This window comes from Chelon labrosus, assembly GCF_963514085.1.
Source record: "Chelon labrosus genome assembly, chromosome: 10".
NCBI lineage: Eukaryota > Metazoa > Chordata > Actinopteri > Mugiliformes > Mugilidae > Chelon > Chelon labrosus.
Genome location: NC_140360.1, coordinates 24,070,118 through 24,097,033, shown reverse-complemented (window position 1 = coordinate 24,097,033; position 26,916 = coordinate 24,070,118). Strand labels below are relative to the sequence as shown.

Here is a 26,916-nt window from a genome sequence, read left to right as displayed (position 1 = left end):
ATACTGGACTGGGATAATCTTCATTCGATTTCCAAAAGCTTGGAGGTGGGAAATTTAATCCCTCATCTTGGGACCAAGGACTGTTAGATTTTGTTTCATCCTGCACGATCAGTACAAGAAGTAAACGGATTTGTGAGACATTGAGTTGAGGAGTTTGAGATAATGAACAGTCTCCTGCATGAACTTGAGTCTCGGACCTCAGAGACACAACACAGACTTACTGGGCGACGTTTGAGAAACTGGTGGCAAGAGTATGCATGGGACATGCAGTCTTTTTGGTTTGGTAGCAAAATAAGACATTGCCGTAAAAAGAGGACTCGATATCCAGTATACAGGTTCGTTGACCTGTTGATTTACCAGTCAACATAAGCCAAGACATCTGTCAAAATGTTATAATATAAATACAATACAGTGCTACTAAATTGAGCCAAGGTTCAACCTCCAAATCACCAATTCATTGCTAACTTGGTATGCTTCATATTGAGAGAAACACAGTAAGGAATGCATAATAAGGACGGTATGAAGCGTAGGAGATGGTTTTGTCCCATCATGTTTCCAGAAGGTTGCATGTCCCTCATAACCATTTGGTAACCATCCTCTAAGCATTCGGTCTGTGGTGCCCAAAGGGAAATGTAGGCTTGTGCTGTGCTGGGCTCCAATCTGAGATGCAGGCTCACAACTCACTGTAGGTTCAGATGGTTTTAAAAAAAAATATAGGCTGAGGAGTGATAACTAGTCACCCATCCATATGTGTTAGAAAAGCAACCATAGCAAAAGTCTCACTGTTTACATCACAGCTGCACTGTCACCCCCAACCTGAAAAGGACTTTAGATGTAAAGTGGACGACTTCTGCAATGGCTACTGCTGTATGGCATGCCGTAACTCACCACGAACAGACCAGAGATGTACAGATGTCAGATATAAGCTGTTATAATAAGCTGTAGTTAGACAAAGGATGACTTTTGACGGAAGAAGTTTCATTTACTCGTAAGAGTCTAAATGTCATCCGGTTTTTATTTGGAATTCACAATATGTAGAATATGAGGGAAGTGAAAGGCAAACTCATTGTGTTCTAAAAACATTTTGCAGGGTAGGGTTTTTGTGGAGAATGAAGAAACAAAATAAATGCTCAAAGCAACCAGTCAAAAATGCAAAGTACCATGACGTTTTTGCAGACTAGATAGTTAGCATTAGGTGCTGTTTTTCTATTTAAATTTTTTTGATTACGTATACAATGTTGACAAGGGTTTGAACCTACTGACAGGCAGCGTTGTTTACAAAATGAAACCATCTACAGGCCTTGATTTAAACAACCTTTTGTCAGATTTAAATTCTCATATCTAGACTGAAAAACCTATGAAATACTAAGCTCTGGTGTAAAACTTAAAACTGTTGATGTAATGACCTGAAGCAAAGGAGCTACTGCTTGTGAGCAGTAAGCAGCTTCAGAGGTCAAGTTTAAACACAGCAGCTCCCAGGTGTGAACCGGTGTTACTTTCAATTAGAAGCCGCTGAATGTTGAATAAATCAAGCACGGTCAGCAACACCACCTGAAGGAAAAACGGCAAAAAAAAAAAAAACACTAGCATCAAAGCTAACTTCTGTCCTCTCTCATAATACACAACAGATTTCTCTTGAGCGGTTTCTCTTTGAAGTGCTTTTCAAAGACGTTTTTTTTCCCCCCCCTTAAAAGCCTTTAGGGTTAGTGTTTGCATTTGAGGTGATCTGATTTGTTACAAAGTGGTAGTCCTTTATGTCCAACTGAGAAACATTGAAGCCTACGTTGTGATTTCTTTTAAGGATGACCGAAAGCGTTAGCATTTACAGCGGTGTGTTTTAAAGCATTTATCGAAAACAGCAACATGTGACCCAGATACATTTTAAAACGCATGTTCATGAAGATGCATTTGGGACACTGTGAAGGGATAAACTATCCGGGTTCATAATGTGTGCGTTTTACTTTTGGAACGGTTTAAATGGTTTGTTAAGCGTTGTTTGATGTTAGAGCATTTAGAAGATGCCAGGGGTCACCCATTCATGGTTGACTGAGATGAGCACAAAAACCAACATGATGGCGTAGTAAAGGTACATATTAAACAGTTCTGAACTTGTGTCAAAAATACTTTGATTCTAGCTGCTCCATAAGCCGACCGGACAGACATTAAGAATGACATGTAACATGTGATTTAGTTTGCATGTAGGCTGGAAGAGTGTGCTTCTTACTTTGAGAGCAGTTCCTTTCCTTCTGCTGCCATCTGGTACCAACAAAACACTTTGCTGGTGCAGCATCCATTGTGGCGATAATTTATTCAAGTACTGAAAAGACTCACAAGGGAAACATTTCTGGTATCTGGAGAACTTTACGTCAATGAGTAGAGCAAGACACTAAGAGCAGCTAATACTTGCTTTTTAACAATGCAGGATGTGGCAAATCAGGGCTCAATGATCCACATCAGAACCCTGAATTCATTTCATTTCGGTTGTATTTATATAGCGTCAATAACAATACAAATTGTCTCAAGACGCTTTATAACATCCGGTCTGAAACCTGGACTGTAACCTCCAGAGCACGCCTGAAGGCGACGGTGACAAGGAAAAACTCCCTTTTAACAGGAAGAAACCTTGAGCAGAATGTTTTTCTCTGTATTAATCATTAACTGTATATAAAGATAGACAAACTCCCCCCACCCCCGTCACTCAAAACAGCCATGCCCTTAATTATTCTCATCTTTAGGCCTTTATATAATTTTAAGATGGAGGTTTATGGAGGCTGACTCGCTCTAGGAAGGGAGAGGTACTGAGTTTTAGGGCAGTCCAGGTTTGCTCCATTTTTTTAAGACTAGATGTTGCTGCTTGGTAGAAAAGTATAAGAAGTAAATTAAATTATTCGAGACCATGAAACTGCAGCAAATATCAAGACAACCTGGAGTGCTAACTTAATCCCTTCACTGATCCTGTTCAGCTGTTAAAATTTGCATAAAGTCAGAAAACATGGAACCTCACATCAATGCAACAACTACCTGTACGTCACTGACCACACCATTTGTATCTTGCGTCGTGCCAGATCCTAAGAACGCGAACTACCAACTTTCGGAGGAATAAAAGTACACGCGGAGTAGCCGTAATCCAAACTGCACTCTAAGAAATTAAATGTTGGATCTAGTTATGGCTTACGGTTGTTTAAATATGAAGCATAATATGCAATTAATCGTAACAGCATGGTTTAAGCTAATCTAATCAAACTGTGTAAAGAAAATGCTACATCAGAGAGTTGAATTGACTTAACGTTTTTTAAATTAAATTTGCTAATACCTAGTTAAACCAGTGATTGAGTTGGATTTACTCAGCACTATGAGACATGTCTCTTTGAACAGCTTAACATGTCTCAGAGCTGCTTCTCTAACCACTGCGCTACAGATCCCCCATGATGTTAGCACGATAACGACTGGAACGTGAGACAAGCACGTGCAGTTACGTGCATTGTCCAAAATAATAATAATGTTAATGCAACTAAACCTGCTTATTTTGACTGTCAAAAAAGTGAGTAATGGTAGTATTTTAACCATAAAACAATCCTTTAATTCAAACAACACCAGTGTTTCATTTCTCATAGTGTGGTACGCATTATTAAAAGCAAGTATAGAAGCGCTCTGACTCTATCATGGCTTGTGGTAGTGTGTGGGGGTCTCCTCTACTGCGAAACTGAACCAGTGTCTCCAAAAATTCAGGAATGCAAGACTTGGTACTGATACAGTTTTATGATCCGGACAGAGTTGTGTCCCGCCTGGACGTGTGGGTGTTGGTACCGTGGTGACGGTCACGGCGATGTTAATGGTGCTCAAAACAATGACTCTCCGTCACATGTGATCACGTCACGTTGAGCGCGGTAGGCTAATGTACAGACGTCAAGCACCCAACCGGGGGGGGGGGCGAGAGCGCGGCTTCGCTCTCTCTCATTGGGTAATGAATTGTCCTTTGTCGTTGAGGTAAAATAACAGTTAATAGTGGTGCGCTGATTATATATCGACTTGAACAAAAACATGTTAAAAAATAGTGAGTTTAAAAACTCCAGTCATCTTTTATTAATTAATGCAAGTATTTATGTTTATTTATTTTTGTATTTGTTTTATATCTATTTATCTATTGTTTACTCACTCAGTGGTCTTTGGTATGACTCTTATATTAAGATGTAAAAACCGAAAATAGATTTTTTTTTTTTTACTCATTCTATATATCTGTATATATCAGAGTGACGCTATTCTAGGACGTGTGTGTGTATGAGTACGTGTGCTTTGGTTTGTATGTGTATATTGTATGTACAGTATGTATGTAAGGATGTGCTCTAAGGTTCTTTTTTTTTTATAATGCTGCTTAAACATCCTCTGAGTGAACGAGCAGAAAAACAAACCAGTGGTGAAAATATCTATGACGATGTTTAAAAAAAAAAAAAAAAGGAAAAAAAAGAACTCGACAAGCTGTGCTGATAACTGTAGATGGGATCAATACTGTAGTAAACATGGCTGATCAGCCACCAAAATAAACTACCTGACTGTGTCTGAGTCTTCTTTGATGCCATGAGAGGTAGAAAGTTGCTATTCAGTTTGTGAAGCCTTATTCTTCTGTTTCTGTTACAAATACTACTTCACTGTTTTCCTTCACACAGATCAGCCACAACATTAAAATCCAGTAGAACTGAATACCATTGACCATCTTGTGACAATTCAATGTTCTGCTGGGAAACTTGTGGACGTGGCATTCATGTGGATGTTACTTAGATATGTAGCACCCACCTAGACCAGACCAGGCACCCCCGTAGCAATGACACTCCTTGATGGCAGCAGCCATCCCCAGCAGGATGCAGTCTGACACAGACACACACACAAAAACGCTTTAGGAACAACTCAAAAAACATGAAGAACAGCACAAGGTGTTGACCTGGCCTCCAAATTCACTAGATCCTAAGCTGATCAAGTATCTCTAGGATGATCCACAGAGGCCCCTCCCCTCAACCCATAGGACCCAAAGGCCCCCACTAACAACATTCTGCTGCCAGACACCACAGGACACCCTCAGAAGGCCCATGTCCATTCTCTGATTAGGAAGGTGGTTATAATGTTATGCCTGATCACCTAATAACCATGTCAACACTTATGACCATTGTCCCTGGTTGGAATAAATTCATTCTTTCTGGGCATGTTTCCAGGAGGGAAACAAAACACTGAGGTAGAAAAACAACCAGTCGTTCAAACAAGTGTTCGGAAAGATTAACAAAGCCAGAAATGATGTGGACGGCAACATTTGTTGTGGTTCCATTTTGGTCACCGTCTTGTATTCCGTTTTGTTTACTGCAGGTTTTGACACTTGACATTGCATTTGCAATTTACAGTCTGAACTGCATGGAGCTTATTCAGCTTTTCCTTAAGTACCCTGTCTCTTACCAATGTGTAGGATTGTGTGTTGTCACTATATTTTGTTTTGTTTTTCTATGGTTTCATCTCACCCTGCAGTGTTCAGAGGAGGCTGGCCTTGATCTCTCACAGACTGAGGTTTGCATCATCAGTTGCATATGTGGCTAGGACCGTGGAACAAAGCACATCAGTTAAGGTTAGGACTGGATTGAGTATGCACAACTGAAACAGGCTTAGAGAAAATGGAACCAGAAAGATAAATGACAAATGATATCAAGCAAATAAACAATGTAATGTTTTATTCTCAGGCTTTAGAGACAAAGGTGACCAACTTACTGTATGTGTCGTCATAAAACCACTTCTGGCATTTCATTAAGTATAAACGTTCATTATGAGGACAATACAGAAACAAATGTGACTCATCCTCGTCATCTCTTAATTTGTATAATTTACACAACCTTTTCTCCTTTTCCTCCAGATTTAAAAACCTTGGAGGTTTTTCAAAGATCTGAGTTTGCTGTAACTGAAGGTCCAAGGACAAAGCTCTGCTTCATTTGTAACTTTGTTCTTAACAGGGTGTTTTTCTAGACTCAAAAGCAGCAGAACATCTGTGAAGGTTTGTGCGATTTACAGCAAAGAAAAACCTTTTTTACCCTTTCTTATTATTAAGCGAGGGATTCCAGTCTTTTCATTTGTCTGCATTATAGATCCAAGAATCCTATCCTGGTCTTGCAGCGTCGGTGCAAGTGTACTCTCAAAGACAGACCAGAAACTAGACTGTAGTCTGAAAGTGACCACGTGTAAACGATTATAAAAGTTTAAGAAATTTCATCTGTACAAGTGAGAGTAGATGTTTTGAGACAACTTAAGCCTGCCTGCGGCCAACTGTGGACGAATGCTGCTTCCTTTACATTGCAGCTGCTTTGCATTTCCTGGTTAGAGCAGTCTAGTCTTTAACTTTAATGATGCATACTACATGATGGAACACTATACACAAAAATACAGTGGTAGTATGCGTCTGTCGTAGTGTTGTTGCTACACATTAGAACTGGTTAACGTGCTAAAATATGACCAATTCCTCCATGTTTTCTTAAAGTTTGCTCATTTTCTCCTGTTTTTTCTGCCTTTCTTTCTCCTCCTTCATTTCCCTCCTTCTTTCCTCATCTGTAATCACCACGATCACCATTTTATCCTTCTCTCTTTCAATCCCTTTCCTTCCTTTCTTCCTCTTTTGCATCTTTCATGCCTATCTTTCCCCTTTCTCCTGTCTTCTTGTGCCATACCTTGTGTGTGCAGCAGAGTTTCTTTGATATGGCGGATTCACACATGTACACACCCTCACCGAAAAGTACACGAAGAAAATCGCAGTCATGCTCCCAGTACGCACGATCACCAAAGACAAACACGCCTTTTTAAGAGGTATGGAGTTGATACGCCACCGAACATATCAATGTTTGATGTACTTTGAAGATCACACCAGTACAATTGATGTGAGCGTGTCAAAGAGAGAGAGAACATCAAGCGCAGGTGAGTCCATGTGAATTCCATACATTCTTTTGTATGACTCTGATGTGTGTGTGTTTGAAATATAAGTTTGCTACTTGCATTTACACTCGACACACAATAGAAAGCTATACATTAAAATAAAGGTTAGCACTGATGCCTCACAGCGAGAAGGTCACCGGTTCGAATCTATGGGCCGACTGGCCTTTCTGTGTGGAGTTTGCATGTTCTCCCTGTGTCTGCGTGGGTTCTCTCCGGGTACTCCGGCTTCCTCCCACCTTCCAAAGACATGCTCATTAGGTTCACTGGTGATTCTAAATTGGCCGTAGGTGTGTGTGTGAGTGTGAATGGTTGTCTGTCTCTGTGTTGGCCCTGCGATGGACTGGCGACCTGTCCAGGGTGTACCCCTGCCTCTCGCCCGATGACAGCTGGGATAGGCTCCAGCAGACCCCCGCGACCCTTGACAGGACTAAGCGGGTATAGAAGATGAATGAATGAATGAATGAATGAACATTAAAATAAAGTAGTAAGAAGCTGAGGAAGCTGTCGTAGTGTTGTTGCTACGCATTAGAACTGGTTAACGTGCTAAAATATGACCAATTCCAAACTATTTTAAAATATTTTATAGGTGCCAGATTTAAAAATAGCTGAATTACTTGTTGAAGTTGTCAGTGTATTATGAGTATTATGGAGGTGAACACTGCTTGATTCTAAATAATTAACATTTTGTAAGCATCTGTTTTAAGGTGACTCTCAGCTTTAGACTTTATTGATCCACAAGGGAAATTGCTTGGTCACAGTGGCTCTTGAGAACCACAAGTAAAAAGACAACTAGGTGTATAAAAATAATAAAATGAAATAATAATAAAAAAAAAAGATATCAGTAAAAAAAAAAAAAAAAAGTATACAGTATACGCTTTTCAAGATTGTGTCAAAAAAAAGGCAAAACGAACTAAGTTTTCTGTTTTCTTCAAGTTTTTTCTTCTTCAACGTCTAATGCTAATTTAAAGGGGAACTACCGTTTTTTACAACCTGAGCCTTATTTCTGGCATAAAATACGATCATTTATTCACCCATATAACTTTGGTGTCATTTGGAGTCATCCGGACTCAACGGGGAATAGCACTAGCGTATCATAACAAAATATTGGTGGATTGAACGAGTTTCGCAGCAGATAATGCGTTATTTAGAGGCTGTGTTTCGGTGCCCCAGTCACTCCCACTATATGGATATACGTGGATCTAAATATCGTCTGAATGACTCTAAACGACACCAAAGTTATATGGGTGAGTAAAGGATCTTATTTAATGTCAGAAACAAGGTCCAGGTTATAAAAAACGGTACTTCTCCTTTAAGCCAAGATTATATCCAAAATGATTTCCTTGATAAATGCCCACTTACTCCCACACAAATCAAGTTCTTGTCAGTAGCTTTTCGTTCTGCTGAACTGCTGAATTCAGATGTTATATATTTATTTATTTATTTATTTACAAAGAGCACCCTGTTACTTTTGGACAGTACAGACCGAGACGGAGCTGAAACTGAAGCTGGAGCTCCACCAACCTTCTTCCCCCGAATCTTCCCGCCCTGTGTCCCCGGTGTCCTCTCAGCCCTCCTCCATCTTTCCTCTCAAGGCGACATCCTTTGATCTCCACTTCTCTCTCTCGCATCACCATCCCTCCATCCCGAGGATTTGTTGCTTATTTGGTCGGCGTCTCCAGAGATCCAGCGACCAAACAGCAATCCCTCCTCCTCCTTCTCTCTTTCCCTTCTGATCCAGACTGCACTGTTTGTCCTTTCCTTTTCTTTTTTTGTGTGTTTTCATGCCAACCCCCCCTTTTTTTACATTTACTCAACAGAAAAAAGGACAGGTGTGAGTATTCCTCATATTTACTTTATTCATTTTCCATTTTTATTTCTTTCTCTACTCCATTTTGTCGCTCGTTTTCTCCCTTTCTTCCTTCTCATCCTCACTGTTTTCCAGCTTTTGCCTCCATTCCTTTTGCATTGCCATTTATAGAGCAGTTATTCCTTGTTTTAATCTTGTTGTTTTATGTCTATGTTTCTCTATTTGCTTTGCTTATTTCCTTACTTCTGTCCTTCCTTTATTTGCAGGTTTATATGCTTTCTCTTCTTCCTTCATTCACTCCTCCACATTTTCTTTAAGTCTGCTCATTTTCTCCTGTTTTTTCTGCCTTTCTTTCTCCTCCTTCATTTTCCTCCTTCTTTCCTCATCTGTCCTCACCGCAATCACCATTTTGTCCTTTTCTCTTTCAATCCCTGCCCTTCCTTTCTTCCTCTTTTGCATCTTTCATGCCTATCTTTCCCTTTTCTCCTGTCTTCTTGTGCCATACCTTGCGTGTGAAGCAGAGTTTCTTTGATATGGCGGATTCACACATGCACACACCCTCACTGAAAAGTACACGAAGAATATCACAATCATGCGCCCAGGACGCACAATGACCAAAGACTAACACGCCTTTTTAAGAGGTATGGAGTTGATACGCCACCGAACATATCAAAGTTTGATGTACTTTGAAGATCACACCAGTACAACTGATGTGAGCATGTCAAAGAGAGAGAGAACATCAAGCGCAGGTGAGTCCATGTGAATTCCATACATTCTTTTGTTTTGTATGACTCTGATGTGTATGTGTTTGTTCTTTATCATTCACTTTACAATGATAAAGAATTCTTGAAAAAGCTAATGATAAGACCAGATACACAAAGTGGTATGTTTGAAGGTTCACAATCAGGATTCAGAGTTCATCATACCAAGAAACAGCACTTGGTGAACGTTTTCATAGCTTGGGTGTAAAAGAACCACAGCAGGCAGATTTAAGTCATATTTATTTGATAAATATTGCCATATGTGACTTTTTCCTATCTCTATATGGATCCTTCCCATATGAGCCGGGTTCTGCTCATAGTTTTTCAATGCAACACTTGCCTTGCCTTCTCTAGAGCATGTAAAGAATTGTTTCATTGTTACTGAAGCTATTTGAATAAAATGTATTTGAATTCAATCATGGGGCTCCACAGGGTGCTGTGCTAGGGCTTCCTTGTTTTTGTTTTCTCCCTGAATGCCTCTTAATAGTTATTATATTTAAATATTCAGAAGAACTACACAAATGTCCATTGCTATGCAGATGACACCCAGTTATATAAAGACAGATGATCAATCAATCCATGTCCAATAGATCGAGGTTGAGTACTGATTCAAATTCAAGTGATAGTAGAAAAATGAAAAGGAAGATCTACGATCAGAGGAGCTTGGAAGCTCCTTGGTGGGGCTTTGTGATGGTGGCAAGACCTCTGAGAGTTATTACAGATGAAGACAGATGTGAACGTTTGCTGTGTCTCACAGAACTAAGATGTGCAGTTGTAGCAGTGTTCATTGTAATAGCAAGTTGTGAATATCGCTGTCCACTGTCCATCACTGTCGTGCTGGTTCTGGGAAACCGGCATGTCCTCTCCCAAAGAAGGGAGAGATGTGTTGGTTTGGCAGTTGAGTTTGAACATCAACAGTCTTTCTCAGAATTGGCGTACTCACATTTTCATTCATTCATGCATTTTCTGTAACCGTTTGTCCTGTGAAGGGTCTCCAGTCTATCACAGGGCTAACACAGAGAGACAGACAACCATTCACACTCACATGCACACCTACGGCCAATTTAAAATCACCAATGAACCTAATGAGCATGTCTCTGGACGGTGAGAGGAAGTTGGAGTACCCGGAGAGAGTACTCACATTTTATATTTTAATATTCTAATTTTAATAATCTTCAGAATCAAACCATTTTCTTTCTGCCCTGCTGAAGTACCCATTGTCTATTGTGACAGTTAGGCCTCCAGGCAAGTTCTTCGTGGCTTAGAGAGAGAGAAAGACAGAAAGACATAGGGAGACACAGAGGGAGAGAGAAGGAGAGATCAGGACAAGCAAAAAAAAAACAAAAAAACAAAAAACTCAAACGATAAATGCCTCATCTTTGTCTCCCGTTTCCAAGGTAACTGGACGATCGTTAAGCCGTTAGCCCTCCAGTCACCACAGAGTTCCTACCCTGAAAATAGGTGTGTGTGTGTGTCCATGTTCACATTATACACTTAACTAATAGTTCACCATTAGTTCATCATAAGACCGTTTTAACATACTTACACTGTGTGGGTGTGTGTGTGTGTGTGTGTGCGTGTGTGTGTCTGAAAGGCACAGGTTGGATGTCATCTCTTGTGCCTGTAAGAGCTGTGTATTTTCCTTCCTCTGCCTCCTCCACCACTGAGTCTTCATCCCAGTGCTTCCTCCTTGTGGCCAAACCTGCTCAAAGCAACTGTTTGGTTTCATACCGTCACAGGAGGTGTTTTGCTGTGTTGTGTTTTTTAAATGAACCTTATTAAAGAGGGGGAAACACCAACTGTGCCTGACTGTTGTGTAACTAGAAATTAAACACATGTATCAGGTCATTTTTGTAGTTGCGAATATTGCTTTTCTTATCGGTACATACATAACAAAGGTTGATAATCTCCATTTAATAGAAAAAAATATCAACATCGAAAACCAATAGAAAAATAATTGCAAAAAATAGAAATACGTCCTAAACTTTGAGCAAATGTACATTCACTTAAAACCCCATCATGCATAATAAAACGCTACTGGAGAATCTTTAAAAAGTCTTTTCTCTCACTTTAAGTTGTGTCATGGATTAAACTGTGTACACTGAAGACACAGGCCCAGACTTATTTTTGTTCTTAACTGAAGGCCTGCGTTAACAGACTTGCAGCTAAATTTGAGAGTGCTGTGAAAGTTAACACTGAGTCATACTTAGCGAGAGAACAAGTGGAAACCACAGACTATCTTTCATTGTTCTCATGAAGCCTAAACTCAGCTGTCATGTGCATCACAGAGGAAAATAGCATATAAATTAAAGACCTTTATCACCGAAACAACATGGCCGAAACAGGATGTTGTGATGACGCAAGCAACAACCGCAGCCAGCACAGGCATGTCTGCCGTGTGGACGTATTTCAATATAATACTATATATAAATATTATATAAAGACCCACTGATAGCAATTTGCAAAACGTGTTGTACTGAAATTTCAAGAGGGGTGCACCTGCAAAGAATTTCTCCATGTATGTGGGGTTTAATTTATCACCTGAAATCCAAAAATCCAAGCAAGAAAGTTTCCCGGTGATGATGCCAAGGCAGGGGTGCACAGTATGTCGATCGCGATTGATCGGTAGATCACGTGCCATTGGAAAAAAAATAAAAAATATGTTTTACAAATATGCTGTCTAACCACACAGTGGATCGATGCTGATTTCCAGCTGCAAAAGCTTCTGCTACATTATTATTTAATGTACACATGAGTGGGGTCAAGTTGAACACCTATATTTTGAATTTTATTTTATTTTATATTGTGCATTGTTGGAATGTGCTAAATAAATATTTTCATAATTTTGTAACTAATTTATTCTTTGAAACATTAATATTAATTTATGAAATTGCAATGCTTTGATTTTAGTGAGGTTAGCACACAGTCATAGCCGTCAATGCAATGGTGCTTATAATCGCCATAATAATTTCTTTCTGTGTTTCGGTTTCGGTTTCTCGGCCCCGGGGCCTTCATTTCCTGTTTTCGGTTTCGGCCAATAATTTTCATTTCGGTGCATCCCTAATATAAAGCATCAGAAACAAGCGTACAACTCAAAACTTTTAGTTTTAGTTTTCATTTCACCTCGAAACTTACTAAGATCTGAAGACCCCTCCTGGTGGTCAGAGGGAAAACAAACTCCCGTTACAGAGATTTCTGCAAAAGAACTGCTCCCAATGTCAAGTGTGAACATTAAAAATGAATAAATAGAGTCATGCATGAGCCACATTCAAAACCTTGAGGTATGGACACACCACCAGACCAACATCAAAGAATCACCATCAACAAAGGCTGACTATGACGTCGCCCCACATCGCCTCTGTCTGAACCAAAACGCTGCACTTGAACACACCGCAAAGACTACAGCCAACTGTACAAAGCTTGAAGGCAATTAGTGCAATCTTTCATCTTGCTGCGCGTGTGAAGATGGAACCAGTTCATGTACTGGAACTAAAAGTGTGGAAAAATCCCAAGTATATGATGCTGCAGTTGAACAAGACATTCAAGTAGTTGAGAGGTGATATAATAGGGGCATGGATGAAGCTGAAAGATGGGACTAAATCAACTTTTACCACAAAAAAAAAAAAAAGTGCAGCTAATCATACCAAGTCATGCTGCAGGTATCTTTAAAAGCTTGGTTATTGTTTTATAGGGTATCATATCACTAATTTCTTCTGATCATCATTAACGGTCTGGATGTCAAATGCTGATTATAGGCCGCAACATGTTTGTTACCATGCAAATGTTGCTCGCACTTCCAAATTGCTCGTTGTTCAGTTTGGTTTACAGTATTAACATTTAAAGTTGGGGGGAAAAATTCATCTGTCAAATGAAAACCATTTATATAATGTAAACGGTGCATTTAATTAAAGGTAAGTTGTGTGTAAATGTTTGTGTGTGTGTGTGTTATCAGCACAGAAAGGACTGGATGTTATCAGCCCCTGGTGGAGTTTCCTCTCGGACAGGAAGTGGGCTTCCTCTGCTTCCTGTTCTCTCCTCTTGTATGTGTGTGTGTGGGTGTGAATGCCCGTATATGTGTGTGTGTGTGTGTGTGTGTGGCCCCAGGAGAGTTTTCAACAGAACAATCAGAGTAGAAAGAAAAAGAACAAGAATGGAGCAGCCAAGAGCGAAGCTAAAATAACTTCAACAGAGAGAGGCACTGAAGCATCGATGGAAAAAACAACTGTGAGACGGACGCAATGACACCAAAAGACAAACGGACTCAAAAAAAATACATTCAGGAAGAGTGTGACCGGGACCAGGACTCAGCTGACCTTCGACAGGACTGAACCACCATGGACTACGAACCAAAGAAATCCAAGAAGGTAGAGTAGCTTCAGTCCTGTATCTCAGTTTCAGTGTTTCATCTCATTCAGGTCGTTGTTGTTGATGACCTGATTCTAATTTTGTCACATTTTGTCATCCGGCTGGAAATTGTGAATCTGCTATTTTTAGATTGATTGACTTGTTGATGTTGTTCTTTTCAGTTTGTCTCTAAATGAGCTAAAATACCTGCCCCTCCCAGCAATTCTTTACAAAGGCCTGGTCACATTTAAAACTGAACTTTTGGTTAAAGAGTCAATCTCAGCCACCGGTTTGCTCAAAATGCTGAAGAAAATCCGTTTACCATTTACCATTTACATCAAGTTCAAGTTAGGTCAACTTTGATAATCCAGTTCTGTGTAGTATCCTCTGTTGGAGCAAAAGGCTTATTTTAAACACATTACTCAGGACTAGAGACTGAGATCTGTTATCTTGGCAATGGCGGAAAGGGTTTTGCAGTTTCTTTTGTGTTCCTGACGCTTAGATGAAAGAGGTTATGACCACACCACTGGGTGGAGTGAGATACTATTTCAACAAGAGTCTCGTCCTTGTCTTCTTTTCTGTTAAGCATGCTCCCAGTAATAAGGGACATCTCATAAATGTTCAAAAGAAGCATCAGAAACCAAAAAGTACTGTTTTAAAATACTGCAGTTTGGACATTTAGAGTGGCAAATCAAATCAAAACAATACAAAACACACAAAAAAGGAAGAAGTAGTTGTTCTTGGGAAGTAGTTAAATAACTGACGCCTGCTCTGACAGAGGCATGTTGTTACATTAATCACGTTCATTACAAAATCCAATTATTTCTATCTGTCTCCTGAACAAGAAGCACCAAACTCATTATAACTATCCTCTGTCTTTGTCCTAAAATTCAGCTGACAACAGAGATGTTCATCAGAAATCTGCCCACACAGAGATCTGTCCTTGTTATTATTCAGGAAGAAAGACAAGGCAGGTTTCTGACTATGAAACAAGCTAGTGTCCTCTCTCCATTCGATGTGTGTGTGCGTGCTATAATGTCCACTCTCCTCATGGCTTCAAGCCACAGTATGTTAATGGGTGTTTGTGTGTGTCAGTGGGTGTCTAACAGTGTGTGCTATGTTGTCAGTGAGTCTCAGCAATGAGTTGTCAGAGATCACTGCTCTCCTGTCAATCACTGTCGGAACAGCCAAAGGGATGTGCTGCATTAACACAAACACACTCCCACACACGTAAACTTGTGTTTCTATCCTTGAAAGGACTTTCTATTGACATATAGCATTATCGTAGACCCTTACCCTAACCCTAATTATCTCAACTAAGTGCCTAATCCTAACGTAATTCTAAGATTAATCTGAATTTTAACTCATCTCACCCTCTCTGTGACTGGAGTCTTCTGTGTTCTCAGCCAGAATACCGAATTGTTGGACAACATAAACAACATACTGATGATTTAGCCGTTCTTAGAGGCTGACAATGATGCAGCTTAAAATGTAAAGTTTGCCCTTTGGATAGTGCTGGACTGAAGATAGTGCAGTCAGTAAACTCATAAGAGTTCTGGAGAGTCGAAATGTCACAAGATCACCAAGATCCTTAGGATGTATCCTCTCAAGACCATGAATACATACAGTGTACTGTGATGCAATCCTGCCTGAGCACGTCCAGCCACCACAGTCCAGTTTATTTGACTGGTGTGACGGCTGCATTCTGTGCTTGGGCTTGGTTCAGTGTATCGTGCCCTTAATGAGGTGTTTCATTCAGTGTTAACATTAACAATGCCCAAGCATGTAAGTGTGCTCTTCTTCAACACACAAAAAAAAGAGGATTGTGACAACCTAAGCACACTTGGGTACAGTACAAGGCAACCAATTGTCAGCCGTGGCTAGTGTCGGGCCATCTTTGAGCGCCTGTGGCCCTAGTTTGTGTGGGGTGACAGGCACCATTGCACCATTGTCACTAATTGGATCCCTGTGGGAGGCTTTTCAGCCGATTCAGCGTGTTGAACCACCAGCAGAGTGTGTCTGATTTTCCGATCAGCTCAGCAAACCAGTGCACAGGAAGCGAAACAGAGGTGACGAGAGTAAACAACACAATAACAGCGCACACAGACGGCTCCTCTCATGTTTCATCTTGATTTAATCTGACATTTAGATAGACAAATATTTTCAAAACCAGATGATGGTCGAGAATGAATAAACTGTAGACCAACTAATTAGCAAGATTCAGGAGAGGTCAACTATGATGTGTAGCTCTTCCAAGATTCCTAGCCTTCCAGCTAATACACTGCCTGGCCAAAAAAAAAGTCACCACCAAAAACAAAGGTCACGCATTCTAAAATTTCATTGGACCGCCGTTTAGCTTTGATTACAGCATGGATTCACTGTGGCTTTGTTTCTGCAATGTCACAAGATTTATTTCCATCCAGTGTTGCATTAATCTTTCACCAAGCTCTTGTATTGATGATGGGAGAGTCTGAACACTGCACAAAGCCTTCTCCATCACATCCCAAAGATTCTCAATGGGGTTAAGGTCTGGACTCTGTGGTGGACAATCCATGTATGAAAATGATGTCTCATGCTCCCTGAACCACTCTTTCACAATTTGAGCCCCATGAATCCTGGCATTGTCATCTTGGAATATGCCCGTGAACATCAGGGAAGAAAAAATACACTGATGGAATAACCTGGTCATTCAGTATATTCAGGTAGTCAGCTGACCTCATTCTTTGGACACATAATGTTGCTGAACCTAGACCTGAGCAACTGCAGCAACCCCAGATCATAGCACCGCCCCCACAGGCTTGTACAGTAGACACTAGGCATGATGGGTGCATCTCATCAGACCACATGACCTTCTTCCATTGTTCCAGAGTCCAGTCTTTATGCTCCCTAGCAAACTGAAGCTTTTTTCCGGTTAGCCCCACTGATCAGTGGTTTTCTTAAGGCTTCACAGCTGTTCAGTCCCAATCCATTGAGTTCCCTTCACATTGTATGTGAGGAAATGCTCTTACTTTCATTATTAAACATAGCCCTGAGTTCTACTGTTGTCTTTTTTCGATTTGATTTCAAACGTTTACATGATCAGCATTGCTTTCAGATTGTATAGATCTTTTTACCACGTGCTATCATGCTAGTATTTGCTGAATTGCATTCTGTTTTCTATTTAGTCATAAACCAAATAGTAGAATAAAATATTGATCTATGACTTTATGGAAGAAAGATCCAGGGAAAAACCATTGCAGTTACATTTCATCCAGAGAACATGAATGTGTGTAGCATATTACATAGCAATCCATCCAATAAATGCAGAGCTATTTCATCAAAAACAAAGATCATCATCATGGTGGTGCTATAGGAAAAGTAAAGTAATCATCAAAAACACCATGATTGATCATCTGGAAACATGAACACCTGTCCATACTTTTGTCCCAATCCAGCTATCAGATATTTGTTGCAACATACTAGATGCAATGTAAATACATATATATCACCCTCATAAGTAGCAGCATTGCTAGCAAGTTGCATGCCAATCAATGCAGTATTTTTCTCTCCAGGGTTTTGTCTCGCCCATTAAGCGACTGGTCTGGTCCAAAGCTGGTCGCAGGCCGATAGATCGAGGCTGCGTTTACCGCCGCCCGCTGCACACCGTCCCCCTCTACCCCCCTGACTACCTTATCCACCCTGAGAGACTCATATTCGACTATGTGGAGAAAGAGGTCAAGGTAAGGACTGGAATACAACAGAATAGAACGAAGTACATGGCAATGAAACATACTTAGGCTGCCACATGACCCCTCCATGACCATCTGCTTGACCTTTGATCTGTCCTTTTAGTTCCTTGGTCATCTGACGTGGGTGTCGGTTTCGCTGAACCCCTCCAGCCGAGACGAGCTGCTACAGCTACTAGACACAGCCAGGGTTGGTAATCAATCAGTTATCTGTAACGCATTACCCCTAAGGTCTATAATGAAGCTCAGGTTAGTGATGGGCAATTAATCAATAACCTTTCTAATGTGTTCCTAAATATAGATGGCCGTTATCAATCTTATGAAATTGCAAACCTTTCTATACCTTCATTGTTGCAATTGGTAATCAATAACTGGTTTTCTCCTGGCTTATTAATCAAATCCTATCTATAAATACAGAATCACCTGTTTATAACCAGTCACTGTTGTAAGTAATTAATAGTCAGTCCATAATATATTAAGTCCCTAATCAATAATCTTACATAACTAAAGTTAGTAGTCTATTAACTAAGCTTTCATAATCACTAAAAATCAATTGGACACTGCTAAGGTGAGCAAGCAACCATTAAAGTTCTACTGAAACGGTGTCAGTGTTTATCGTCTTTCTCACTAATTAATTATCTATAATCCCCCGTGGCTGTGTGTCGGTCAGTAGCAGCTGAAGTTGCTGCCTCTGAAGACCACCGTGGATCAGGACTGTATCCTGAGTCTGTCTGCTCGCTGCTTGCTGCTGACGTGGAGGGACAACGAGAAGCTGTTGATGAGGATCCCCACACATGAGATCGCTGCTGCTTCCTACCTGAGAGACGACGCGCTGCACCTGCTGGTTCTCAAGACAGGTGAGAAAAACACCTGATAAATGACTGAGGAAGAACAATGCAGTATTTAAAAGGTTTACTTCACTTGAACAGTCCAGTATCTGTTATAAGGTGTCATTCTAATGTGGTGAGTAAGGAACATCAAACTATGATATATATTCTTACAAAACAACACAGGGCAGTTAGCATTTAGCTTCTGTAGACATACGGATTACATAGAGCTTGTTCTTGCATTATACACCGATCTGCCACAACATTAAAACCACTGACTGGAGAAGTAAATAACACTGACCGTCTTGTGACAACTCAATGTTCTACTGGGAAACTTTTGGACCTGGCATTCATGTGGATGTTACTTAGACATGTAGCACCCACCTAGACCAGACCAGGCACCCCCACCCCATAGCAATGACACTCCTTGATGGCAGCAGCCATCCCCAGCAGGATGCAGCCTGACACAGACACACACACAAAAACTGTTTAGGAACAACTCAAGAAACGTGAAGAACAGCACAAGGTGTTGACCTGGCCTCCTGATTCACTAGGTCCCAAACTCATCAAGTATCTGTGGGATGATCCACAGAGGCCCCTCCCCTCAACCCATAGGACCCAAAGGCCCCCACTAACAACATTCTGTTGCCAGACACCACAGGACACCCTCAGAAGGCCCATGTCCATTCACTGATGAGTTACAACTGTTTACACAATATTAGGAAGGTGGTCATAATGTTATGCCTGATCAGTGTATTTAGAAGGTCATATCTGAGTTCAGTTTTGGTCCCTTGACAGTTATTGTCTTTTATATGTATTTTTTTACTTTGACAATCATTTCCTTGAATCATACAATTCTGTCATTTTTACATGAGAAATAAACAAGTGAAATGTTAATTTGTTTTCTAAACAATATTGTGATAACATCATTTTTGCCTGGTTTGGAGGTGGTTTACAAGTGAAGGGGCTGTCCTGTCTATTGGTTTGCTTCCTAATCACAATTATTTTTGAAACAGTTGCAAACTTTTCCTCAGCAGTTAAAGACTTGCTTTAATTACTCCAAAATACTTCAGCTGAATTTTTGTCTCCCACACAGTGAATATGTTGGTATTGAACTGACATAATTGTTAATATGTTAGCTTTCAGTGTTACCTTTAGACGTTCAGTGCGCAGTAGGTAGGCTAATTCCGGACTAACTAGCCTGAATATGACAAATGCAGCCAACTATTTTTTAAATCTGCATTCCACACAGGTCTAAACGTGGATACTGTGGTTGCTGGGGACGACAGCCTGGACAGGAAAAAGCCATCAGGCATCGATGGCCGACGTCAGACCATGAGCTGCAATGCGGACCCGCGACCCGCAGGGGGTACAATGGAGCGACGACACACTATCTGTGGAGTGGACTGGAGGCCGTCCCTGTCCAGGAGCAACCACGACAAAAACCAGAATGTGGAGAGGGGAGGGGGTGGAGGAGGAGGAGGAGGAGGAGGAGGAGGAGGAGAGCGAGGCGCAGGAGGGAGCTTGGAGAGAAAGAGAGTGGGAGGGAGCTGGGAGAGGAGGCAGCAAACGCGGAAAACAGGGGGGAGCTGGGAGAACCGCAGAGCAAGGCCCGTGAGCGGCAGCTGGGGGGTGGGGGTAGGAGGAGGCGCGGGAGGGAGCTGGGAGAAGAGGCATGGAGGAGGTGGGGGTGGTGGTGGAGGAGGGGGTAGCTGGGAGAGGAGGGGTGGAGGTGGTGGACAAGCCTGCACGGGGAGCTGGGAACGGGGTAAGAGCTACGGAAGCTGGGAGAGAAGGAACCACAACCCTCTGGAGCCCACACCCTGTCCTGACGCTTACTGCAACCTGGTCATCCTGGCTGTGGAGAACAGGGTGGGTGGCCAAGAAATCACATTACAAACGAATCGGTCATTAACTCATAGAAGCTCCATCGTGGTAAGGCATTGTTCGTCATTTAACTTTGCCCCTGTTGCAAAAAAAAAAGGCTGGACAAATACATTCTTTGTTGTACAGTTTTAATATGTAGCCATTGTCTGTGGCTCCCTCTAATTCATTCTTCCTCTCATTCCCTTTCTGGATCAACCAAACTTTTCAACCAATCAACATTCTACCTATGCACGGCATTCTCACCCAGGGGCAATGTGCTGTTGGCTTGTTGGGAGCACTGCACTCAAGCGCATCTTGTGACGCTTCTGCATTGGCTGTATTCCCATAATCCCAGCACAGATCTGGAGGCCTTCATAAACATACCAATATATTACCATAAATCTGCCTTAGCATGGAAACGTGACTCTCCTGTGGGTGCAACATGTGCAACATGAAAGGAGTCAGACCTACCAAGCAGTCTCTGCATAGGCTCAGAGATATTGCCTGGGTCTATACAGGAAAATAGCTCATTCAATAGCCTTATAGTTAGGCCACATGCCACAGATCAGTCACTTGTGTCTGTACGTGTCAGATTCCTCTCTCCCTGTGGTTCCTGCCAAACAGTGCAGAATTAAAATCGCCAAAGTAATACACCGTCAAGATAGAGTATTTCACTCTGGACTAAAATGTTGGACCAACCAAAATCTCCATCCCTGTTGCAATGATACTTTCAGGGGAGAGCGTGTTGGTTAAAGTGTGCATGCTTGGAGCGGATTTCTCGTAAATATCTGTAGGGTGTTTGGTCTTGTAAAATAAAGTAATAGTGACAGTGGGAAATAAAAAAATAAAAAAAAAGTTCATTCATTAGGGTTCACTGATCATCTTCCTGTCATGTCAGAGCAGGGGAAAGTAGGGCAGTAATACCGATGCTCGCTCGTCTACACGCTCACACAGACGCAGACTGATGCTGAGGCTGTGTTGTTGCATAACCTGAACAATTACATCACATTTACAGCAGAGTACCCAGAGTAATGATAATCCGTTTGGATTGGCACCAGTAGGGTGCCATTGTTCAATTTGTTCAGATTAAGCTCACAGGCTTCACTTGACGTTTCATCACAACAGCAGACTGCTGCCTTGGCTTTGGGCGGTTGCCGGTTCACATCCCAACACTTACGCCACTAACACGTGCAACTGCTGTGTTAGAAACTCCAGCGTGTGCGGTGCATTCTGCAAATGTGAACAGAAGGGAACCTTGTGCTTCGGAAAGATGATTGACGACACTAATCCCGTGCGACAATGACCCCTGTGTGCGTTTCTGTGCGTGCAGGATGCTGCAGAGGAGTACTGCTCTCTGATCTGTCAGATGTTCCAGATCATTTACAGCCATCAGACCATCGAGTGCGTCGACAGGGCGGGCTTTCACCACACCATGCCGGATCGCTATTGGTTGAAGAGGAGTGAGTGACAGTTTCTGTTTGCCAGAAGTAGAAGAAAAAATATAAGGGGTGATGGTTATCTCTGCAGAGACAAGCGTACTGCACGGTTGATTGAACAGTTCTGGCCACCATTTCTTCTATTAATTCCTTATAACGGTCCCCTTGAAGGTATTATCGTTCTTATACCAGGAGTTCATAACATGAACAATCATTACCATTCACTCTTATTTTTCACAAATTAATACAGCCTTTTGAATAACAAATGGGACTGAGAGGTAAATACAGACTATCTCTAAGTTCAGCAGGTTACATCTTACAGCTTGTGTTTTACAGTCTCAATCCGGTGCGTACACTGAAGGACATTCAGATTTTTTTGTTACATTTTATATATTTGAGATGTCTGCTGCCAGCTGATGCTAATGCCGACAGATGTTTGTGGGCAGGATAAATATATTTCAACAAATGTTAGCTATTTATGTCTTGCATTAAATTGCAAACGGGGGCAGACAGTTTCAGTAGGGCTATTTAGCAGGTGTCCTTGCAGCCTGCAGCCAATCTACTGGCCACACTGCCTTAAGATTAGATTAGGAAACTGGTAGTGACCAGAGGATGAATGCTCTGATTTCATCAGCTCACATTTCCCCTTGGTACACAGGAAATATAGTAGTATATTTTAACATACATGTACTGATCTTATTCCTGCTCCTCTGGGAAGAAAGCACCACATTCAGGATGTCAGAAAACCTTAATCAATACTGTTGTTGTATCTCCTTGATACTTTAATTATTAATTAAGATGAACCACATACCTCTGTTAAATGTCTATTTAATGTTCTGACTGTTGTGTTTTTACAGGTGACAGCTGCCTGACTGACATGTCCTACAGTTATGATCCAGATTTTAGCTGCAGCTCTTAGTAAGTAGACTAGAGGTAGTAATACTCAACTACTCTACTGTGATACACACAAATGCAATATAAGAACAATCTGAGCTGCTTTGACAAATTCAGATTAATAGATGCATCTGCTGCATCAATAAAATAAAATGCTCATTTACCAAACCCATGAAACTAAATGCTCAACAAACACTGATTAGCATACACCGATCAGGCATAACATTATGACCACCTTCCTAATATTGTGTAGGTCTCCCTTGTGCCTCCAAAACAGTTGTGTCTCATCAGAGAATGGACATGGGCCTTCTGAGGGTGTCCTGTGGTGTCTAGCAACAGAATGTTGTTAGTGGGGGCCCTTGGGTCCTATGGGTTGAGGGGAGGGGCCTCTGTGGATCATCCCACAGATACTTGATCAGTTTAGGATCTAGTGAATTTGGAAGCCAGGTCAACACCTTGAGCTGTTCTTCATGTTTTTTTAGTTGATCCTAAAGCGTTTTTGTGTGTGTGTCTGTGTCAGGCTGCTTCCATCAAGGAGTGGCATTGCTATGGGGTGGGGGTCCCTGGTCTGGTCTAAGTAACATCACCACTCAAACAAACCCATTAGAATCATGGAACAAAATCCCTCCCTCCTCTTTATTGTGCACTGATTATGTGCTCACTATTATCTTCCTAGAGCTACATCCTACATCTATCAAAGCTTTAAAGGACCAGGTCAAATTCTGGTGTTTAATGATAACGGATATTCCTTTCTACGCCCACATTTTCATATGTGTCAGCAGTGAAATGTTGACAAAGGACTGATTTACAAGAAACAGTGACATTTATGAAGTATTGGGTTAACATCATACCATAGCAGTGTTTTGAAAGGTTTGTATGCTAGAAAATCTATGAAAAAAAAAAAGTTTTACAGAACTACATGTTGAAGGCTTCAAAAATATTTTGAAAGTCAAAAAAACAATATATCTGCAAATATAATTTAATATTAGAGCTCTTCTTCAGAAATGCAGCACTGTCTACAGCATAACACATTTTCAGTTTCCAAAAAAAAAAGTTCTGTAACCATGAAAGTTTTACAAAGGCCAAACTTTATTTTGTAACTTTGAAGGGCGTGTATTTGCACACTGGTCTTTCAGAGTTGAATTTTTAATTTGCACTTTTCAGAGATTTGGCCACACAGTTGGGTGCGTTCAAGTGTTTTTGGCAGCGTTCTCTCAAAGCTCCATTTTGAACAGACTTTCAACATTTTTCAATATTTTTCAAATTTCAAATTAGTTTCCAATTATAGCACGGCATTAATCCTCCATATACTAATCTGCATTTTAGGCATTTTAGGTATTTAGCACAGAAACTTCAACACACAGAGTGACTGGCTGATCTGCACCTTTGATGTTTCTCTCTCTCTGTCTGTCTGTCTGTCTGTCTGTCTGTCTCTCTCTCAGTGACGGTTCCCAGGATGCCTTTGAGCTCTACTACAGTGAGACGTACAGTGAGAGTTCGTCCCTCTCGCTGCAGGACTCCCATCGCAGTCTGACGTCCGTCAGTGATGGAGGAGACTTTAACCCTGCCCTGCTGCTGATGCAGGAGTACATGAACACCGTGAGTGTTGTCTTCACACAGCGATTAATGTTCAGCAACAATCATCATCTAGTTGGTAAACTACCCTGACCTAATTGCTAAGATGCAGCCAACAGGCAACATGCCATTCAGTCACAGTCTGTTTTCTCTACTATGTTGTCGACCCAGGATTGTGAATCATTGAAAGGTGGATGTAGCAAGCTTCCGACTGACAGTTAACTGTCCGCAAGCAAAATGTCACTCAAAAGCATCATATAGTTAAGAGACTCCAGAATGATCACGTTTGAAGGGAAACTAATGCGCATTCAAAAATGTGAGACTGTCAAAAAGTTTCTAGCGTGGACTTTATGAGTCACAGCGAGTGCATGAAGGTCTGTCCTGCAGCTACAGGGCAGCATTTATAATGCAGCCTACAGGACACACAATGCATGCAGTGTGCAGGCAAATGAGGTCAATATTTTCTGAACAAAATAATCAAAAACTCAATGATATCCCACCAAAAGATGGGCAGACAATAAACAGAATCGAAGAACAAAGATAAGAGGTTGGGATCGCTGGCAGTGGTATTACGGAGGACGGTCGACATGTGGGTGACCGTCTGCAACCAAATGAATAAAGAAGAAATATCGTTGGTGTGTTTGTGATCTGCTCGGTCTCTTTGTGTGTGTGTTGTGTGTGTGTGTAGCTGCGTAACAAGCTGAGTCCAGTGGAGGTGCAGCAGTTTGCAGTTTTGCTGAGAGAATACAGGCTGGGATCAAACATCGACCACTTCTGCTCCGAGTTGCTGCAGTTGTACGGAGACAACCGCAAGTTCCTGCTGCTGGGTGAGGGAGACTGAGGCGCACACACACACACACACACACACACACACACACACACACACACACACACACACACAGAGAGCACTCATTTACTGACTGAAACTCTGCGGCACACCACCATATGCACTTTGTGTGTGGTAGTATTGCAGAGGAAGGAAATGTAATAAAACACTCCTAAAGGCAGATTCATAAAGAAAGTTTGCAAGTACTTGCTGTGGTTTGAGCCCGCAGTACGCTGCAAATCATAACACTGATGATGATCATTCAATTGGTGCTGAAAATTTTTTTTAAATTTGCACTGTAAAAAGTTATGTCTTTTGTAAATGTGTTAAATTCTCTATTTAAAAAATAAAATAAAGAAAAGGTGTGACTATCAACTGAGATGTCTTAATTGTCCTTGTCTCGTGTTAGTATTACCATTCTATGTCATGTTTAAGTATCATGTCTGTCTTCTGTCCTTTGTGTCCCAGGCATGCGTCCGTTCATCCCAGACAAAGACGTTGGAGCATTCGAGAGTTTCCTGGAAAGTATTGGGATTTGTGAGGGCGGGATCTTAACCGACAGCTTTGGACGTATCAAACGCAGCATGAGCAACACGTCGGCCACAGCCATGAGAGGGTATGCACTGCGGGTCAGGAAGAGTAGAATAAGGAATCTGTGATCATCTCACTCATCTCTTCTTTGTGTTCAATATTATGCCTTTTGTATTTTAGTCCACATAAACGGTTTGCGTGAATATAGAAGATAAACTGTTTGGTTGTTTTTTTGTTTTGTTTTTTTCCCCCCAGCAGGTACGACAACTGTACCTCTTCAGGATCTCAGGAATTCAACCGACGCATCACTGACATCACCCACGACATCCAGGCACTTGGCTTTCAGGACACACACGGAGACATCGAGGAGGAAGACTACTACCTCTGATGGAGAGACAGTAGAAACTAATTCAGCCAGTGTTCTCTCCATTAATAGAATAATAAACAGCAGATATACATGCAGTTTGACAGCTGGCCTTTTTAGTGTTAGACCAAAGCTGGCATTCAGCAAATGAAACCATTAAATCAGAATGAATGGAAAATGTGCTTTGTCATCACGTGTTCATGTAATACTCTAAATAAGTGTTTTAATGCATTTAATTCATTCATACATTTGCATATTTTATTAAATGGTAATTTCTGATTGGACTGTAATTCCTACTTGTCACCACTAGGAGGCAGGCTAATATAGATTGCAACTTGCATTGCTCTGCTCAGTCAGATAGATAGATAGATAGATAGATAGATAGATAGATAGATATTTCCGTTGTGTTTCTCTCTCCCACCGTGCTGCATTGACCCGTTATCATGGCGGCAGCATCATGACCTTCCCATGGTGCACTGCTTCTCTCCCCTCCAGCTCTCTTCTGTGCCAGCCTCACTAAACATCAGATCCGCAGAGAGTCAGTACACCAAAGGGGCTTCAGCCGAGTCATATTACTGTTGTGTTCCCTTTATGTAACAAACAGTGGTAGTCACAGTCATTTTATTTCCATCGGTGGTGATTAAACACATTAAACAGAGAGATCAGAGAGAGGGAGATCCAACTCAGTCTCAATCAAAATACTAAATATACTTTAACAAATGTTTTCCTTCATGAACCTTGAAAATAATGAAAATTTCTCTTTTCTGTTGTGACATGTCTTGGCTCGTTGCCAGAAAACACATAAACATATGTGTTGAAATTATGAAACTATTAGATAATGTTCAGTTCTATTATCAGAACAGGTCAGTTTTTGCTCATGTGTGTCACTTTGACTGCGGTTTTAGGGCTATGTTAGTGTGTGTGTGTGTGTGTGTGTGTGGCAGGCACACTGTATAAACATGATCCTCATCATCGGATTACAGGGCCGTAATCTCTGCAATCATCC

At 41.2% G+C, this 26,916-nt stretch overlaps 1 protein-coding gene across 1 annotated transcript; it reads left to right on the top strand.

The window, feature by feature from the left end:
* The first annotated feature begins 13,257 nt into the window (after positions 1-13,257).
* ccm2l (CCM2 like scaffold protein) lies at positions 13,258-26,322 on the top strand. Its single transcript, XM_084552966.1, has 11 exons — positions 13,258-13,886; positions 17,418-17,585; positions 17,698-17,781; positions 18,265-18,448; positions 19,671-20,290; positions 21,615-21,744; positions 22,578-22,638; positions 24,057-24,213; positions 24,878-25,016; positions 25,484-25,631; positions 25,805-26,322. The coding sequence occupies exons 1-11, from the start codon at positions 13,857-13,859 to the stop codon at positions 25,932-25,934; spliced, it is 1,851 nt and encodes a 616-aa protein (XP_084409092.1). The 5' UTR covers positions 13,258-13,856; the 3' UTR covers positions 25,935-26,322.
* Positions 26,323-26,916: the final 594 nt, after the last annotated feature.

What these genes read in the sequence shown, in the direction of transcription:
- ccm2l (XM_084552966.1), top strand. Translation starts at nt 13,857, where the DNA reads ATGGACTACGAACCAAAGAAATCCAAGAAG. An exon ending in GATTTTAGCTGCAGCTCTTA is followed by an intron (nt 22,639 to 24,056) that starts GTAAGTAGACTA and finishes TCTCTCTCTCAG; the next exon opens with TGACGGTTCCCAGGATGCCT. An exon ending in TCGGCCACAGCCATGAGAGG is followed by an intron (nt 25,632 to 25,804) that starts GTATGCACTGCG and finishes TCCCCCCAGCAG; the next exon opens with GTACGACAACTGTACCTCTT.